The following is a 20,074-nucleotide window of genomic DNA, read 5'->3' as shown; positions in this document are numbered from 1 at the left end:
CCTGAAGTAATTATCTATCTCCCTTTAGCTTTAGTTGTAGTATGGACCCTGTTGTGCTAAGCCTTGTACGTACCTAAGCCTAGGAAGACATTGCTGTTATCAGAAAAGGGAGTGAAAGAAATGGATGATGCTGGAAAGCGGGGCTCCTTCAGCTAACGAGACTCTGTGACTCAGTGGCCAGTTAGGCCACATGCCCAAAGCCCATGAAATTAAGCACTGATGTTTTTAGTCCTGTTCTGGTGACATACCCAGAAAATTATCCCTATACTCTTATTACCTGAATTTGCTAATTTCACCTCTCTAATTTCACCTCTCTAATTTCACCTCTCTAATTTCACCTCTCTAATTTCACCTCTCTGCTTAGAGGATTTGGGCTGCTTCATGGTGATTAGCAGGAAAAAAACCCACTAATTTTATTTTCTAAGTTTAACAACAATGGCCTCACTTTGAGGTTTTAAGGGAAATATCTTTTTGCTCTGTGGTTTACAGCACTTGGCAAATGAGGCTGGTAGTTACCAGAGTTTCTGAATGCATTGCTGACAATTGTGAGTTATTAATGCTGAAGACCCTAAGAATGAAGGTTAGATTACCATTGGCATTTTCTTTCTCGCCAACTTAAGTTTAGTGTTTTTCACCATGTAACTCGGGATTTTAAAAAGTACCTGTCTCACTTTACAAATTGGGCTCCCAAGTCCAGTAAGCCAAAGCTACTTGCTCAAAGCTGAAAGAACAAAGGGAGCAGTGCAGTTTGGGGCTGCAGGCCACCTGCAGATAGATCCTGGAGGAGGGATCCAGCTGGTGCTGGAGTACCCAGGGTGGCATCGGAATTTTGTATCATGGACCGGGCAAGGAGGGCCCAGCGGGGCTTTGGTATAAATTAGCACTGATTTATCCAAAAGTGAATGGAAGGGGTTCACAGTTGACATCAGTCAGTTTACACTGCTGCTGACATGGAATCTATGCAATGGTACGATTGGAAAGGAACGTAGTTGTAAGGCAAGCCAAACTCTCATATGTCATGTCGGAGAGAAAAGCCCTCACTAGGGTAAGTAGTGGCTTCTGAAGGAGTGAAGGCAATACAGAGCCAAAGGGCTAATGGGTTTGCTGACACCCACAAAGGGAGACTATCTTGTTGGTAGCCAGGAGAGGGCACGTCGTTCCTGTGTTGTCAGCAAGCAAGGGCATTCTGCCAAATACAGTCACCTGCAGACTGCATTTAGAAGAAGCTCCACCTTCCTGCCCTTGCCCGGAGTGTCCCTCCCAAATCCAGCTGTGGTGAACCTGGATTTGCGATCAAATGAAACCTGAATTTCGACGTTGACTTAACTGTTCCTGAAGTTTCCAGTGGTATGGCATGCGGAAGAACAGGAACCACCTCAGATTTTAATCTGGTTATGGAATTCTCTCTGATTCCATCTATTTCAATATTTATTAGCTAGATCCTTAACAAAAGCCCCTTTCTGAGGAATGAAGTACCAGACAGGCACGCAGGCCTCTGAGGACCACCACCTTTTCCTAGTGAATCGTACCTTATTACTGTTGGGAGCAGCCAGGTTCTGCAGCTCAAACACACTGACTTCTCCTTTACTGTCCCCTACGAGAAGGCAGTCAGTGTTCTTAGCAAAGAGTACAGACGTGAATTTCGCTCTTGGGTTGGCAAAGCAAGAGATCACGGGCTTGAAGCTGCAACCCAGCAGAAGTAACAATTAATAGGTAACATTGCATTCACCTGAGTGTACTATCATGTAAAGACTAGCAGTAATGCAGGCCTGATAAATGTTGCATGTTTTACTTTTTATGTTCTAGATTAACTCAAAAACTAAGCGAGGCAGTGTTTTGTTTGATGTCTACCAGAACAAAAATCCCAGCTGCTATTGACTAAGATATCCTGGTTGCCTAAAATCTGTCCTATTGCCTGATATGTGGGGGGGTGGTTAATATTTTTATTATATGAATAATTTGCTTTTTGCTACCGCAAGATTTGGCAGGCCTCCTACTCCACTGCCAGCTTCATGCTGTCATTAATACTAAATAGTACAGACCAGCAGCACAAGGCCACAGATTAACTAAGCTGCACATGAGATGTGCACCTACTTTACAGTAGTGGGAAAATGTTGAGAGCTATCTGAACTTCTGACCATCCTATCTTTATAAAAGGTCCGAAGTAGCTCAGTTTTGTTATTTGTCCTTTTAACTACAGAAGTGGTAAAATCTATGATTTCTGCAGCAAAAAAGCAGTTTTACCCTTTATCAGTTCCATGAGGCATCCAGCTCCTTCTCTTATAATCACAAGACTCTGGTAACTACCATTTGCTTTTACAAAATGAGTATTTCAAAATGCAATGCTTTCAATAACTAAGCAAGCAAATGGCATTGAGCTGTCATGATCTGATAACAATACTGATTAAGCAATAATGTGAAGCCTTTGTGCCATTAAGTTTCAGAACCTTCTTTAAGAAAGTAATTACTTACATGCTGTCACTAAGATCCCAAATTTCTACTCTGCTTTCATTTGCTGCTGCAAATATGAAGGCTGATTTTGGAGACCACATAATGTCATGAACAAAAGCAGTGGTGGAACTGAAAGTTAAAATGGGCGTCTGTGAATCCTGGTGCCATAAAATAATGCTCCAGTCTGCAGAGCAGCTAAGGAACGTGTCAGTGCTGAATGGATTCCAAGCGACTTTGTACACAGGACCCTTGGTGTTTGGGAAGAAACAAAACAGAACTTTGTGTTATTCTAGAGCTACAGCCTCAGGATGGTTTTTAATAGTGACCTTTCATGGAAATCCCTGACTGTCCTCTGACCTTAATAGCAAAACCAGCATTGTGTTATGTGTACCCATAGGAAGTTAGGATGCAGCAGATGTGATAAGACAGGAGAGATCTTAGGAATAAAAGCATTCGGTTGATTCTGCCCCTTCACCAGTTGTTAGGAGAAGCTCATGCTGAAAGGGCAGCTTCTTGCATGAAGCAAAGACTTTCAAAAAAAGAGGCGCTGTTAAAGTTCTGCCATTTTTCTCTCAGAGGTAAGACTATTTACCTGTGGTTTGCAGGACTATCAGATTGTTTTCTTACTGATTGTTTTCTTAAAATAAAGCCAGAACTAAAGCTTTAAAACAGTTTATGGTACAAGTTTTAATAAATTACTTTAAAAAAATCCCTATAGTGTAGAAAGTAATCCTGTAAGACTGTGATGCTTTATGCTATGGGAATTCATTCCTAATGTAAGAAAAGAAGTTAAGGTTTCTTTTGTTGCAGATGTTTTGTTTAGTAAATATAAGCAAAGAAACTACTACATTTGTGAACTTAATTGAACAGTATCTTCTGTCATTACTTTTTCTATGTATCGCTCACCTTATGGCCTCTGTACGTCCTTAGAAACTGCTCATTGCATGAACAAGAACCCTTGTGGATATGACCCTCTTCTGTTCCAGCAAGATAAAAATCAGTGTCCTGAAAGAAAGGTAAAAGTAGCCTAAGTTCCATTAACCTATCTATCACCCATCCAAAAATTTATAAAGGACTGGATGAGTTTGGCAGTGACAGTCCTCTGAAGAACCAAGGTGGAGCTGGCAGGATGCTGTGTGTTGGGCTGCTTGCATGTGTGCTGCAGAGGTGTATATGCAGTAGATAAAGCGGTGCCAGAATGTATCAGGTTTGCTATGTGTGTTCTCCATCTATGCAGAACATATGCTATGATTTTTGACTTCTGAAAATCTCGCACTTTCTGCGACCCACACGGGCAAACGCATGAATTCTTCAAATGCTCTGAGGACAAAATATTCAGCTGGATAGAGGAGAAGCACAGCAATCTAAGTCCTAGGCTCGGGAGATGTTGAACAGTCAAATTCTCACTGATTTGACCAACAGAGGAAAGCTACCCTAGGATCTGGCCCAAAGCAAATGTGAGTAACATGGCTATAGTTGTTCACATACAGGGATTACTTGCTTGGTTTACCGTATCATCCATTTTGGGTAAAACTGTTATTAGCCAAGAAGCAATTTGTTTCAGAACAAAATATGCTTTAAATACCAGTGCCAAGTCCCAGGCTAGTGCCTATTAAAGCAGCTCCAGCTGAGGATCTCACCCCTGCTGCATAGTTTTCCTGGAAAATACTTTCTTTAGCCAGGATGGACTTTCTGAGCCTACCTTTGGATGGAAGTCAAAGCACATTCCAGCTGCCTGTCGAGATATCAGAGCTTCACTTTTCCTTTCTTTCCCACCTGGTAATTTTTTCTTCTCACTTTCTGTTCGCTTTATTTTCATCAGATCTGTGCAAATAGCAAGAGTTTTTGTCAAACAGGTATGTGACAGTGCTATGAATAACTCATGCTTCTTTGAAATGCTCAGCAGCTCTTAAATGTTTGGTGTATGATAACTGGTATAAAGAATGTCACCTGAAATAAAATGAAGCAATTGTAATTTCAGGTATTATTCCTCTGCAGAAAAGCTGCAGGGTAAAATGCTTACCAGTGCAATCTAGTCTTTTCTGTATAAGCCACTCAGTTATTCGGCCATCTGCTGAGATACAGATTAATCTCTCTTTTTTGCCATCTCCTGTTGCACCTCTGTCCTGTTCCACCCACCTCAGTTGCCATACAGGACCTGTATGTTTATTTGAGGATTCACTTGGACAAAAGATGCACATGAAAAATCATATATGAACAAAGACAAGACAATATATTTGAAAAATAATTAACCTTCCACTTTGTAATGAATGTCAAGTCTTATGACAGAAATGTTGTTTAGCTTTTCTTTAAAAAAAAAAAAAAATCTGAACATTGGCTGTTTTCTCCAGGAAAATTTTTCTTTTATCAAACACGTTTGATATTTAGTTTCAGGGCACTGTTTATGTGCTGACACACCTTTTATTGATACCTGAATCATTAAATCAATCTGGACTTTGTAGGAGAGTGCCCTAGACCTGGGGAGCTGCCCTTAGGGAAACGTCTCCCTGATCACACCCCACACCCCCCCCTCTCATTTTCTTCTCAATTCCTGCTTATCCCTCACCTATTCTGATGCTCTCTCCATTTTTGGCAAGTGGACTCAGCGAGAAAACACCATAAGCTATCACTGGTCTCCCACAAGGATTTATTATCTGGGGCAGGATTGTCCTAGTTTGTTAGTATATGGAGTATAAAATTATACGTGCTGGTAACTTGCTGCGTTTTCTTACAAATTCAGAGCATAGTACTCATTTGTTTCACCTTTCCAACGTGGGGAACTTGCTTTGTATGCACAGCAACAGCGCAGAGAGTTTCACACCCCAAATAAGGACCAGTGGTGTTAAAGTAATGTAAGCATTTAGTGGCAGAAATAAGAATAGAGAATGATGGCAGGGCAGGGGGAGATGGCAGTGTCTGAGGATTTGGCTGTATCAGTGTGAACAGGTGGATGGGAAAAGTCTGGTTGGCCCACGCTGGCCCTTTCAGGCATTTATGCATTATCATAAATTTTTGTGTCTGCAGTTTTGCTCCAGAAACTTCTAGTATTTGAGAGTATTGTTTATGTAGCCATTTCCAGTCAAAACTGGAAGGCATTGACAAAAGTTGGAAATAAAAAAATTATGCAACATCCCTGAGCATTCACAAGCCTTAGTTATCAAGACAGTTACTATTCCCTCAGCTTGTCAGTTGTGGATATTCTTTGATTTGTTATTTGCTAAGACATGACCAAGGTGGAGGAGACAGGAAATCATAGCCTTACCTGCTGTCCAGAAGTGCGGCGTTATTACAACTCCGTACATTATAGATTGCGACAGAACCATTGTACATTCCAACTGCTAAAAGATTCGGGCTTTCCATAGAAAAATCCAAAGCAGTAACACCATGCTCACACTGGAAAATACGCTCTGGCCACTGACCAGTAGAAAAATACAAGAATGTTTTAAGTTAGTTTCTTAATTTACCTCGGTCTTCTCAACACTGGATACTAAATTGCCAGGCTCTGCTGGAAAATTCAAGTGCTGATGACCATAGTGACTACTTCTAGACAGAAATTACGTATTATGTTCTAAATGGTTCAGTTTATTTCTTGCTGCAATGGATAAAATTAGGAAAAAATAAAGACTATGCAGAAATATGACACCGTAAAATAAGTTAGATGGGCCTACTCCAAACCAAATACCTAAAAATCAAGTTCCCTAACATTCAGCTATGTGAGTACAGTGTGGGGGTTTTGTTTGTTTGATTTGGGTTTTTTTCTTTTTAAAACAAACTTCCATTTTGGAAAATTTCTCGAGTTGTTTTCTATCTTGTAATTTGAAAGCAAGTGCCTTTCCAATTACAGCTAAAATGCAATCTAATGTACTTCAGGTAATCTGTAAACTGCTATTTTCATGCCATTTCTCTATGTAACCAAAGAACTGATTCAGCTGTTATAAGATTAAATCCTTAAAGTCACTGCACCAAGCTCTTGAAATGGGAAACAGTAGAGTGTTAGTTTGCAAAGAACTGTATTTCAGTGTGCATGCCAGACCTTATTTCTTAATGTTAGGCACCTAAGGACTATGGTGACATCAGAGAATCACAAGAGTAGTTGATTGTTGTTGATGTGATAAATATGCATAGTTTGACTCCGCATGGTTTAAATTAGTCTAATACACAATTTTGGGCAAGTGAAGTTTGTAGAACAAATAAAACTGTGTAATTTGACAGCAATGAGGTGATTTTTACTATGTTGCTTTGTGACCGAGATTTACAAGTTTTTTTTTAAAAATGGCTAGTTTAAAAAGGATCACTTTTCAGATGGATATGTAAAGATGTAAATGTTATATCTAGGAAATCTGCTGTCTTTTTGACAGTATTATGAGAAGTTAGATTAGATAATTACATTATGTACTTTTTTTTTTCCTTCAGCCTAACAGAATATCATGGTACAACAGAAAATGGATTGGAAAGGGTAATCCTTAAATTTAAAATACAAATGTTCTTTGTAATAAGAGTTTGGAATTATTGAACAAATGGTCTATAGATTTTGAAAAACAAAAGGTAAATGGATTTATTTTCACATTTGCTGTGCTCAAGACTTTTCCAGTCTAAAAAATAATTTCTACACAGCTGGGTCTACCCACAGTAATAACGAAACAGATTTATAGTCTTGGGTAGGTTGCCCTAGGGATTGGAAATGTGATACAGAGATCTGCATTGCTAAGTTGCCTAGCATAGACTGGTACTACCTGAGAGTTGTAACCATCTGTTAGTTGTTTGGTGGCCTGTGTGCAATGAGTTTAGTTCCTGTGAACAGATGTCCATGTTACCAAACCACCAGTACAGTCAGCACCTCTGTTGGAAGTGTCAGTTGAGAGGAGGGACAGGCACAGAAACTAAACTGCTTCCTAGAGGCACTTTCCTTGAGTCAAGGTTTAAGCACATTACTAGGTACTGCAGCCAGAATCAATTTTCCAGAAATGTGTGGTTTGGGCTAGCAAATTCAACCTTACTGGCTCGGTCTTGCTCTTTGAAACAGGAAGAGCGAAATAAATAGTATAGCAGAAGAATGCATTGAAGAAAAAGAAAGAAAACAAACTGGTTGCTCGTTACCATGGGGTTCTTCAATGACCAACAGCAAGCCAAGCCTTTCTTCTGTTCTTTAAAATCAAATGCTCCATAACCAACAGCTAAAAGATCCTAAAAGCACAGATTAACAGATATATCTCAGTTTAACTTGAAGTTCAGTTGTGTATTTTTAAAAGGCAACTTTCTGCTAACAGTGGCTCTCAGTGCAAAGTCTGGAAAAATAATGCTCATGTCATATGCAAGTAGAATAATACACAAGAAGAACAGAATTTTGGAATTTCTAGAATACTGCAAATTGGTTCAACTAAAAGTGCATTCGTAGTCACTGTCAGTTGGGTTTTCAATCCCCCCTCCCTGGCCATCATAAAAATATGTCCCTTTCCAGAGATGAATATACATTATTCTATAACCATATTTTAATGTGCAGTATTTAATGGAATATGTAATAATACTACTACTTTTCTCTCTCAACGCAAGCTGTAAAAGGAGCTTCAGTGACTACCTCAAACTCCTAGCTTTTAGCCATCTACAGTGGGGTCCAGTGAATTCTGTTCATTCCTTTCCATAAGTAGGAGTAAGAAACAGCTGCAAGAATTTAGTCTTCGACTCCATTTTTTTTCCTACACACAACAAGTAGTTTGTGAAATGAACACTTTAAAAGTAGGTATTTGTTTGCCCTATAATGATAAGACTGAAGTCTATAAATGTGTCCAACTTTATAATATCTGGGGATCTGGTGTACTAACAGTATGAAATGGTCTTTATTTTCTTTTTTTCCCTTGGGGCAATCTTACTTACAATCTTACATCCTCATTTGCTTTTTACCTTCCTTCCATTCATTATTTTTGTTGTGGCCATAAGAGAGCTCTGTTGGAAAAACTGCACCTTGCTTCACTCTGAAAGTGGAGATGTCCGAGTCATTCTCACCTCCACTGAAACTGAATTAAATAAACTTGGGCCAGCTGCTCAGAAACCTGTACCTGTTATTATGCATCTTATCCTTAAAGTTTGATGAATGACACTTTCTTGGGAAAGTACTGTTAGAAACAAAGATGTGGTATCTAAACTATCATTAATAAACTCCATCAATGGTGATAAAGTTTAGTAGTAGGGGTTTAAATTTCAACTTCCAATTCTGTAACAGACCAAGTCTATTATCTTAACGTTGTTGTTCAGGTGACCGCCCATAGTAATCTGGACCAATTACATTAAATTGTGAACCAATTAAAGCTGTTGTGATACATTTGTAGGAAAAGCCTAGTGCAGCTGTCTAACCTGTAGAATAACATAGCAATATTATTATATGGAAGGACAAAATACAGAGAGTGGGATGCAAAGGCAACCTACCTGACTGTAGAGATTAAACCATCTCTCAGATCCCTCCCAACAAAGTACTTCAAAATCAGCAGTTTATTTACACCAACAGTTGCTTATACCATTTTGTAAACAGCTTAGAAGATGGGATTTGTTAACTCACTGGGTTTACTTTGCTCCAAGCCATAGTGCTCACATTGTGACCATTAGTTAAATCACATATATATGACCACAGCCGTTCCAATCTGGGAGGTACAATTTCTTCTGGCGTTTTACTCAGATCTGACAGAATTGATGGGTCAATCAATGCTTCCTTCTGCTCTTCCTTATCCTTCTTTTCCTTGTCATGCTTTTCCTGTTTAGTTTCTTTCATGGCTGCTACGTTACCACTAGTGTCTGATCTAACATCGGGATCTAAAATGCACAAATATGGTAGAGTTTGAGTAGCAACATTTCACTTATCTAACTCCAGTCACTCACATTAGAAAAAAATTGCCCTTTCAACAAATATTTTGCAGCAAAAGAAATGAAGTGAAGATTCAAGGAATTAAGACATCCTAACTTCTAAAACTGCGGCTAAAATGTTGATAGGGACATAGATGATGGCTGGATCAGGCTGTAGTGTGCCAGTTATGCTCCAGGTGTTTAATGAGTGGATTTAGCTACCCAGCAACAAGTTATGAATTTACATCCACCCCCCACCAGGAATGTTTCTAATATCTCGTATTTAAAAATTTGTTTAAACAGGGATTTTTTCAAGTCAGATGCCAAATTTTAGAGAGCCACACTTACGCATCGATGCTGTAACACCGTAGCTAAGTTACATGATGTTGTAATACGTTGCTCATTACTTGGGAAAATTAAGTGTAGAGCATATTTTTAGACTGCGTTTGCTAAGTATTTTTTTGTTTACTCAGCCCTTTATTTTATGTAATGTGCAAACCATAAATTGATCTCAGATCACTGTTAACAAAATAAGAACACAATAACTGCCATATTGTCAGAACAAAAGTCCTCCTGGCCAGTATTGTGCTCCAGCTGTAGCTAGTTCCTGAAGAGTGACAGAATATAACAGGTTCATTGCCTGAGAAACTGAAACTCTCTATGACACGAAGAGGTACAATACAATAAAAGCAATATGCATCTGCCTTTTTTTTTTTAATCCCTGTGTTAACTTGGAACTCCTGTAAAAGGTAAAATATTACTCAGCGCTTGGGTCCAGGTAATGCCTCTTACAGTCTGCAATGAATGTACTTGATGTTAGACACTGAACATCTATCAGGCTAAAACTTCTGTTTACCATCAGTCTCCTTATAAAATAAATTTTTAAAAAACTGTAAAAGACATTCCAATGCAAAAAATGGTTGGAGCAGTAGCAGAATTAATCTGTATCATCTTAACTGTCAGGAAACAAGTTTGACAAATATTTTGAGTAAGTGTCAGTTTGTGGTGATAAAGGGAGATGAGCCAGCTCAGAATTCATTCATTCAATTCTTCCACCAAGTATGGTAGGGATGTCTGTTAAAGTGAGTGTAAAACTGCAAAGTTCGTGTTGACATCTCATAAACTCTCCTTTCCTTTGCCTATTTCTTAATGACTTGTCGTCTGTAAAGACATTCAATGAGGGACATATGTCCATTACTTTCAATACCATGCAAAGCTTTGTGCTGAAAACAGGGTAGCCAATAAGAAACAAACCTATAAGGACAGGAAACTGCCGATAAGCTGCAAGTTTGGGTTGAAAAATGTTCTCCATTAGAATCCTCTCCATGAAAAATAAATCCTGCTGAAATTTTTCTGATGTTAATATAGCTTCTGAATGGCATTCCTCCTCTTCATGGATTCTGGCAAGAACAGCACCTTCTGTAATCATTATAGAAGAAGTTGTGCTGCCTGATGACAGATAATATGGGAAAAAACAGTTTTAATATGATAATAGTTTGCACATAAAAGTCAAGGGGATAAGAAGTCTCCTCCTCCTCCACATGCAAAAAGCATAGAATGATCTATCATCATCAAAATAATTCTACTGTTAATTTTTTCTTGGTTTAATTTTGTTTTCTTTTATTGCTCAAATACTCAGTATGATGAGATACTTCTGGAATTTTTCGCAATTGGTGTTTTGCTTCTCCTGTCCTACGTAAGTTAGTACCAGCAAACTTTGTCACTGACTATTTATCTTTATTTAAGATCATTAATGACGGCATTGGACAGAAAACGTCTTGGTGCAGACCTGTCCAAGATTCTTTAGCAAACTCTCGTTCAAGTGCCAGACAGGCAGACCAAGCATTTTCCTCATGTAGTTTCCACCACACAACACAGTGATATGCATGGTTTAGAAGGATGAAAACACAGCAGAAATGTAAACCTGGAAAAATGTTACCTCTGTTAGAAGAGACAGATATAGTCTGATCGTGCTCTTTGGTTGTATGAGATTTGCTGCTTTTCCCAGTTGTGGCTCTGCTACCTTCTGCTTTTGACGTAGGTTCTATTTCTGATACATTAAATGAATCGTACAAGTCCCAGGAAGTCATCATCATTCCTAAAATGAATTACACTGTATTATACAAGTCTCTTGTTTCGCTACATTATTATAAAGGACTACATACAGCTGAGCAAAGATTTACTTTTTGTACTACACTCCCAACTGTTTGGCAGAGGGGCTTTGAAACCAGCTGTGGGTCGAACAAGGCTGTAGCAACAGCTGTTGTGTGATTGCAGCAGCTGCATCAGGGTCTTCTGGGTGTGTGGCTTCCCTTCAGCAGGGCCATCTCCCAGTGAAGCAATGCTCCGTAACTTTGCCTTTGTGTGCTCAGCTTTTCAAACATGGGTTGGAATGAGCCCCGCTGATGCTTAAGGCACAGAAAAAAGGGGAAGATATATTTTCAAATCAGATTAATATCTATTTTACTTCCTTTTTTCCACTCATTTTACATAAACTAAGGAACACAAAGGAAAAGTGTTTGGAACAGCATTCCCTATAGTTTTCTTTGACCTCCTACACACAAAAAAAAGTCCATAGTGAGGCAAAGCTCAGCATGCACATCTAAAACCTAGATACTCCTCTATAATTTTTTTAGAGCATTGAGGTTGAACATTTTGTAAAATTGCATCTATCTTGTGAGACTGCCAAGATTTTCTGCTTTCCCCAAGATTTAAAATCTCATAACAGAGGTTCTCTTCTTCACATTATGGCAAATAGAAATAGAAACTAGCGTCACTAAAAAGTTAAGGGGAAAAAAGGGAACTGTGTCCTTTCACATTTCAAGAGCATAGATGAGTATTAGGTGAAGTTCTGCCTCCTAAGCAGCACGCTCTTCTTGCAAAGTGCTGAGGCAGGCAGGACACAGCAGCTCTCAGCTAGCGTAATGACTATTTTATTGCAATGGATACAGTGCACCAGTACCAATGCTCAAGTTTTAGGAGGGGCAGAAAAGGCCACCACAAATCACACTAGCCTGGCTGAACTTAAAGCTCTGAAAGTGAAAGTTGAAGAAATGTCTTCTCCTGCTTAGAAATGGAAGAAGAAAGAAAAAAAACCTTTCCTCAGTATTCTGCCTGTGTACAGAGAGTCTTCTGAGGTCCCACAATCTAGCTGTATGCTAAATATTTAATAAGTAAACTAAACATAATAATAAACCCAAGTGCCTATGGTACAATGTAGTAAATGAGAGCCTGTTCTTATTAAATACCCTTTCCTATATGGTACTCAGAAAGTTTACCTTTATCTTCCATGATGATTTTGTCACATTGCACTTCCTTGTTCTTTGCGGCTCCATTAATGGTTTGCATCATTTTTTCTACAAAGCGATCATTACCAGGTCTATTTTTGCAAATGTCAACATAAATCTTATTCCGCTCCCTCAAAAAAAAAGAAGTCTATATTGACTTTCTGAAAAACATTTGCATTCAACTTCTCAGTGTATTTAACCACAAGTTGAATAGGAGAGGATATTTCATGTCATAAATTTACTGCTCGGGTTTTTTTGGATTGCTAGGTTTTATTTCACTCTATGTATCGTCTTTCAGCAGCTATTTCTGACCTTGTGATGGTGTTTGAAAACAGAAATGGCCTGTAGAGGTAGGCATCAGCAAAAATCCCTACTCCAACTACCTCTGCACTTTGGTGGAGTTCAGAGGAGTTCAGAAATATGTAGCTTATCCCTTGGGAGTAAAAGGCAATGCATCCAAGAGATAAAACTGAAACTAGTACATTTCTATTTTGTCCAGCCCTTAGGTTCTGTAGGAATGGTCAGTGGGAATTGTGAAACTTTTTCTATTATTTTGGTTTCAATATTCTAACAGCAGACAGATTATATCCTGCCTTAGTCCACCAACAGGTTGCTGTGCTCAGGAAGAGTCACCGTCTGTTCCTATACAGTTGGCATTATGTGCTGTGTACACCAGCTAAGTCTGATTCATAGGATGCTCTTCCTCTTACTTCTTCCCCAAAATCACACTAGTGTGATTCACAGACAGTGGGGGTTGGAGTCCTACCATGAACTTTGTGTGTATACTAGCAGAAAAAACTCAGTTAGATAAGTTGGTTGACTTGCCAGCTGCAGTACACTGCATCTCAGGCTTTGGGGCTTATGTCTACAAAAGCTGTGTGACAAGTCTATCAGTCTGATATCCATCATGGAGAGAACTTTCCTGCACTCTGTCCCAGTCAGCTCCTGGGAGTAAGCCAAAAAACTCTGTGTTCTGGGTTAACTCCCTACCAAAGTTCATGGTAGTCTAGGGAGGAGGCTCTGAAGTGGAAACACACTAGATGCAACTAAGGGGAGACACAATATTTTAACAGGCAAGGTCACTTGCGGTGGGGTGAGGTTTCTTCTAGCTAGGAGCACTGTGAAGAGCTTCAGAGGAAGCCAAGGCCTGCCTCGTTTGTTTATGTCTTGGCTATTAATAAATGATTAGCTGTAAAGCTACACACAAGAATCAATGCAGAGGTTTGCAGTTTCTTACTGTTTTCATTAAAATTAAATTGTGTAATTCATGTATACCACACTTTTCCATCTTCTCTTTCCCCCATCCCTTGTGTGTTCTCTTGTCACCATCCCCTGCTTTTGCTAATCTGCCTTAATTTATCAGTGAAAGAGGGTATGGATTTGATCAACAAGGTGGAGTTGTAAGGAATTTAGGCTGGCTTGGCAAGAGAGGCTCGAGCCCAATATGGCTTTAAACAAAGGTGAAATGACAAATTGTAGTAGTCGGAACACTGAATCTACGTGTGAGCAGCCTGTTCTGGACTTTGCGATCAGCAGAAATTGGGTGTGCTCAGTGTACTACATACATGTACACGACTACCAATATACATACAGAACTCTTCCAGCATCTTCTGATTCTACAGACACCACAACAGATGGCATATCCAATATCCAGATAGTTTCCGTCTCGGTGAGGTAAATATCCACTCTCCTATCTAAGTCTTCTTTTGTCAGTTGTTCTTTTATCTCCTCTTGCCTCACCTGCACATCTGAAAAATTATATGAGGTTAACAAGCAAGACCTTTTCTGCTCTAAATTTAAAAGAAGACACATTAATTCTAAAAGTATTGTAATGATCTGGAGCCAAAACTTGTGAGGCACTGAGTTCCTTTGAAGTGCTGGCCATCTCACATGCACTGACTGCAGTGTCTCACAAATCAGAGTGTTCCAAAGAACAGTTTAAATCCATAATTATACAGTGTATGTTCTTTACCAGATAAGCTAACAGTTGTGTCTCGTCGTGAGCCAGGTTCTACTGTTTCATTTAGTATGGACTCAGTTGTTGATGCGTTTGATATAGAAGTACTGCTGCTTCCATATGCCCTTCAGTAACAAAGAAATAAGCAGAAATAGTATGTGAGAGTCCAGATGTCAGTTAGCAAAGCACTACAAAAATAGCAGCCTTGTTATCAGGATAAACCACAGAAGACTGTAATACACACAAACAGTGACGCTTGCGTTGGAAAAGAAGTCATAGAAGGCTTAGGAAAGAAAACAATGAAACGGTTTGAAAAAGGCTTAAAAAAGAATTCCTCTGGCAGCATATCGTGAGGCATTAAACAGCTGATGGAAAAGAAGCTGTTAAGCTCTCAGATTCATTCTTAGCATATAATAACGTGAAGTGTTGGCTACCTACTGTGTGATAACGCATACCCACAGATAGCACTGTTCTCAACCAGAATTAAGATCCTTTGGTGCTTTGCATGTGCTGAAATGTCTTTGAAATGCACAAGAAACTCATCTGAAGGGGTTAGCTTGTTAACAAAAATAGATAATGTTCAGAGAGGGGATAGCTGTGATAACTAGAAGTAAAACTCAAAATTTAGGTACAGTTGAGAGGTTTGTCAGCAGATTTTCTGTTCCTCAAAAGCTAAATGTGAGCAATTATAAATATACAAAAGGCATTTGAAAAAGACAATTTTTAAGATTTGTATTTAAAACTAAAGTTAAATAATTTAATTTTGTTTTTTAAATGAAGAGCTCTTGTCTCCAAAAAGGATGCATTTATTTTTCAGGAGATACCTTGTATTTTTAAGTCATTTTTTTGGTGTATACTCGCTCCTGGTTAATATCTGTACCTCTAGGATTATCCCTTATGATAGCCACCCTAGGAAGCATGACAAAAAGATAGTTCCCAAAGAGCAATTTCTTTTTCTCAGAAATCACAGTGGCATTAACTTTGACAAAGCAAGCAGTAAATAATGCTTTTCTTTAACTTGTATTTTTTTCCAGTGCTGACTTTACTAATCTTTTAGTCCTTTTGATTAAATAAATAGCATCTCCACTCCGTACAATTTGAATGTGTACACACCGTTGGATAAAGTGATGTGGTTCATTATTTTTAATTTTAAACACATATAGTTATTACCTTCTTTTGCATGACTTAATTGAATTTGTCAGCCTGAAGATAAAATGGCTCAAGTCCATTGACTTTGTTTATTCCCTCTGTACTGAAGGTTTGTAAATGAAAGCTAGTAAGTAGTGAAACACATCATAATTTAGCAGTTTTCACTCAAAAGTTTTTGTACAAGAACATTTTTTGAAATGGATGCACATAATCACACAGAGGTAACTTGCTTAAATTAGTTTAAAAGAGAGGATTCTTATTATGTTAACAGTATTTTGATATTTGAACTGAAAGAGACAAGTTTGTAAAAAGGGCTGTCTGTACTGAATAAGTATCATTAAAACTGACAAAACATTTTTAAATAAATGTGTATCTCTTCAGTGAAACCAGACCATCTGTTTCCAAAGCATTTTTCCATACCGACAGCTAAGCAGGTATTGATATATTCCAGTTTTTGAAAAAACAAGCTTGGGAAAGGCAGAGAACATTTGAACTAGCTAAAGGGAGTATATTAATGAGCTGAAAATGCCCCTTCTCAACTGTACAGCCTTGCTCAGACAACCAGAACACAACCTCCTCTACCTTTAAGACAGTGTTTTGTCACATATCTGTGCATAGGTTCTATCACAACTTTGTATGCAGGCCTAACCACTACAAAACCTTCAGTTTGGATGTCTGCATTTTTTAACTGGGAGGTACTCATTACCATCTCTAAAATTGGCCCATTCTGGTATGTTACATAAAAAAAATGTGTTTTAGGAAGGAGGATTTGAATAAAATTAGAAATATCACAGGAGTGTGTACTGCAGTCTGCTTTATGTATGTATTAGCATTTCAGCAGTAGTTCTGACATAGTCAGCCACAAGTACTGACAAATTCCATTTATTCTCTGTTACTATTCCTCAAATTTTAAATGACGACTATGACCGGAAAGTTTCTGTATTTTGATAACAGAGTACAATCATTAGCCCTGCACAATTATTCCAGCTCCCAGCCTCTCTGAAGAGAAGATGTGTGGCTGCTGCAGGGTAGGAACCCTGTGATACAGGATTTAAGAGACAGCATATTGACTTACCTTGAGAACGAAGTTAAACTAGCATTCACTGCTGATGTCTGATGTGTGGAAAAAGAAGAGAGAAAAACAGATCCTGTGGCCTCAAAGTAAGCACTTGATGCTAAGAGTTTGCCTTGCCTGGCTACAACAGTATTTGGATCTGAATGGAAGAGTGGATGGGGTGTCACATCCTTTCCTTCATCATCAAAAACCTGAAGAAATATTTAAGTAATGATAATAGTTTCACTGTGTTCCCAAAACAAGCAACAGTGATGACACTTGCAACATTTTATCTTATCTGGAAGAAAAAGAAGACCCTGATCCAGACAGGAACCTGACAGAACAGATAGATGGGTAACCCCTCTCTGCAAATGATGCCTAACATACACCAGCACGAGGGTGAGGGCGTTTGCATTCCTGCTTCGCCTTTAGGGTTCAGCCTTGAGAAGGCTGTCACCTTTGCCTGGGACTTCTTTGGAACCCTCTTTATAGAAATGACTGCAAAATATCTGGAAAAACTATATTCATCCCACTGTCAGAGCCACTTCTCGTTCTTCGTCAACCCTGTTGTCTTTTCTGGCTTATTTAATCTATAATGACTACCAAGAGTGGCTTATTGACTGTAACTATTCGTGTCAAATTAACAGTACAGCAAAAGCAATGAGAGAAACAATTATGCATCTTTTTTTTATCATACTGCTCAAAATATTTTATTGTAAGAAGGTATTCAGTAAGGTCTTTAAATGACTTTCAGATTATGTTACGGGAATCTTCTTTAGGTAAAGACATACAGGTGCTACAGTCAACATATCTCACGTAGATTTGAAAGCAAGTAGTTCACAGATTAGGAGGAGGACTGTTAGTCTGATTTTTTTTTTTTTTTTAATTATTCTTGCAGATTGCTTTTGGACACTAATCACCATCATTTCAGAATGGATTAAGCTCTTGGATCATTTTCTTTCTCCACAGCTCTTCAACTTCAGACATGCCTTTTCTTTCCTCCTCCCTCTCCCACTTCCTTTCTGACAACTTTTAACATCGTCAGTAACCCACATTTAAAACTTTTTAATAATAGTGTAATGGCTTCTCACCCGTATGGCATACTTGTTACCCACGAGAGACGCCCTGTCCACAGCTTTGCCATCAGAAGTCGTGGATTGGCTTCTGCAACTCGCTGCTCTATTTGCATAGATGCCACTTAGGATGCTCGCTCGTCTTTGGCTACCAGAACTTGCTCCTGATCCTTGCCTTACCCTGAAATCAGCCGTAGAAGTTGTCTTTCAATCAACAAAATACAAACAACCAAATATGATTCCCAAGTTACTTGTCCCTTAACTTTCATGAATGGTTTAAAAGATTTAAACTGTTCAGTGTGATAATCCTGAAATACCGTAATTCCTTCAGAAAACCCCCGTTCAGCTTCTAAGGCGGCTTTCTTAGGCGGTGATAGGAGGAGCGAGGTGGACAGGGGTGGGGGCAATGCCTGCTGTAAAATAAAAGCCTAGAAGACATTTTACTGGTATTTGGTTTCCTGGAGCTAAGCTTACAAACGGGAACTGATGTGGCAATAACGGGGCAAGACATACAGCCTGTGGCTGCGTGCGGGGCCGGTTACACCGGCACGCTGTCGCGCGCTGCCGCCGGCTGCCCGCTCAGCCGGGGACACCGGCGGGAGCCCGCCCGCCTCTCTCTCTCCCCTTCCCTCCCGGCCTGCCCCTGCCCGCCGGCCCGCCGTGTCCGAGCCACCCGAGGGAGAGCCGCGCGGCAGGCCCCGAGCCGGGACAGCCCTTGCGCGGGCTGCCCGCGGGGAAAGCGCTGCTGGGGACCCCCGCACCGCCGGCCAGCGGCCACTCACGGTGCAGGCCGCCGCCGCCCGCCGCCGGGGCCCTGCATGGCGACGGCGCTCGGCCGGGGCAGCGCGTCGCGCGGTAACCATGGCAGCGCGCCCCAAGACGCGGCGCGGGGATTGGCTGCCAAGGACGGCGCCGCCGATAGGTCGGGCCGCGGCCCGCGGGCCGCGCTCTCTCCCGCGTCCTGCCGCCTGAGGAGGGACCCCGCGCCTCACCGCGGGGCCGCGGCCTCCCCGTCCCCGGGCCCCGCTCCGTGCGCGGCGGGGCTGGGCCTGCCGGGCCGCCGGGCCCCCGCCTCGCCTCGCCCCGCTCGTCCAACGCCCCGGGGCGCCCGCCCCCTGCCCAGCCCGGGGCTCCTCCCCTGCCGTCAGGGCCGCGGCAGCCCCCGCTCCCCCTTTGTCACTGAAGCACAAAGGTCCTCGGCGGCGCGGGGAGGCGGGAGCTCCCTCCGCCCCGCCGTAAAACTCGGCCCCGGTGGCGGGGATCGGGGCAGGTCTGGGATTTTTGAGGGGGCTTTAGGGTTTTGGATTTTTTTTTTCCCCTCGTTTGCTTGAGTCAGCAAAGTTGCATGCGTGGGTGCTTTCCTTTCAGCATCGCCCCACGGGGACCATTTTCGAGGACTTAAAATGCGTTTCGTTGGGAAACCTGGTGGCAGAGGAGTGGCTCGTGAGAGAACTGCAGATCGTAAGTGATCTGTGCCCCTCTAACGGGGAAGAGCCGGAGCTGGCAGCCTCCCGGCTCAGCCCCCCGCCCCAGGCCGGCAGAGACTTGAAGCAGGGGGAAGAGCAGACGCAGGCTTCCCCCAGAGACGGGGCCAGACAGGCTTCTCGGAAGTATTCAGCAGACTTTAGCGTCCTCACTTTAAAGAGCAATTGTAATGCCAGACTTCGGGATCAGGAGCTCTCCCCTTTGCCTTGCAGGGCTGTGCGTGTCCTTGTACCAGCCCTAGGACAGAACTGAACCTCGGCAGGTGAGGCACCCGGGGAAGGTTTTAGAGAAAAGAGGCAGAATTAGGACTGGACGTCTGGTTTGTTGGGTTTTTTTTTCCCTTTACGTAGGACCAGCCTAGCGCTGTCGGTGTCGCCCCACCCAAGGGTGTCAGGCACGGCAGGAGCCCCGGGCGCGGGTGAGGAGCAGTTCCCCGAGGACCCCGCTCTGCTTCGCCGTGGGTGCGGCAGCTTCCACGCCTGTGCGGCTCACCGCGTGAGTACGACTGCCGGGTCAGGAGCCAGGTGGGAGGGAACGGCACCGAGGCCGCCGTGCGGCGCGGGGCATCCGATTTTAAAGCCGATCCCGCCGAGGAGTGAACGGCGGCGGCTGCTCCCGGGGCCGCGGCGGGCGGTGGCCCCACCGCTGACAAGGCGGCCGCGGGGGCGGGGCCTGCGCCCTGAGTGACAGGCGGGGGGGCGCGCTGCGCCGGGGAGGGGCGGCACGCGCCCGGCAGGCTTCCCGCGCGGCGCGGGGAGGGGGGGGGGGGCGGTGGCGGAGGAGCTGT

The 20,074-nt window shown here is 41.7% G+C and overlaps 2 protein-coding genes across 3 annotated transcripts in view; one reads left to right on the top strand and one right to left on the bottom strand.

Moving 5' to 3' along the window:
• Positions 1-1,421: 1,421 nt before the first annotated feature.
• DNAI4 (dynein axonemal intermediate chain 4) lies at positions 1,422-18,622 on the bottom strand (the record flags this gene model as incomplete). Its single annotated transcript, XM_082313253.1, has 16 exons — positions 1,422-1,683; positions 2,473-2,699; positions 3,358-3,456; positions 4,154-4,275; positions 4,475-4,632; positions 5,714-5,865; positions 7,549-7,635; positions 9,002-9,252; positions 10,537-10,731; positions 11,222-11,380; positions 12,561-12,700; positions 14,161-14,317; positions 14,542-14,651; positions 16,751-16,941; positions 17,821-17,983; positions 18,585-18,622. The coding sequence occupies 16 exons, from the start codon at positions 18,620-18,622 to the stop codon at positions 1,422-1,424; spliced, it is 2,511 nt and encodes an 836-aa protein (XP_082169379.1).
• Positions 18,623-19,103: 481 nt separating this feature from the next.
• Positions 19,104-20,074, top strand: part of MIER1 (MIER1 transcriptional regulator) — a 39,502-nt gene continuing 38,531 nt past the window's right edge. The window contains exons 1-3 of one of the 2 annotated variants that reach the window (XM_082314070.1): positions 19,104-19,263; positions 19,500-19,549; positions 19,638-19,782. The gene's annotated coding sequence lies outside the window, so the exon portion shown is untranslated. Of the gene's footprint in view, positions 19,550-19,637; positions 19,783-20,074 lie in introns of both variants that reach the window. The other variant, XM_082314065.1, reaches the window with a different exon arrangement.

Source organism: Platalea leucorodia, assembly GCF_965183815.1.
Source record: "Platalea leucorodia genome assembly, chromosome: 5".
In the NCBI taxonomy this organism is placed as follows: Eukaryota; Metazoa; Chordata; class Aves; order Pelecaniformes; family Threskiornithidae; genus Platalea; species Platalea leucorodia.
Note: the sequence above shows the minus strand (reverse complement) of the source record. Positions and strands in the feature narration are given on the sequence as shown.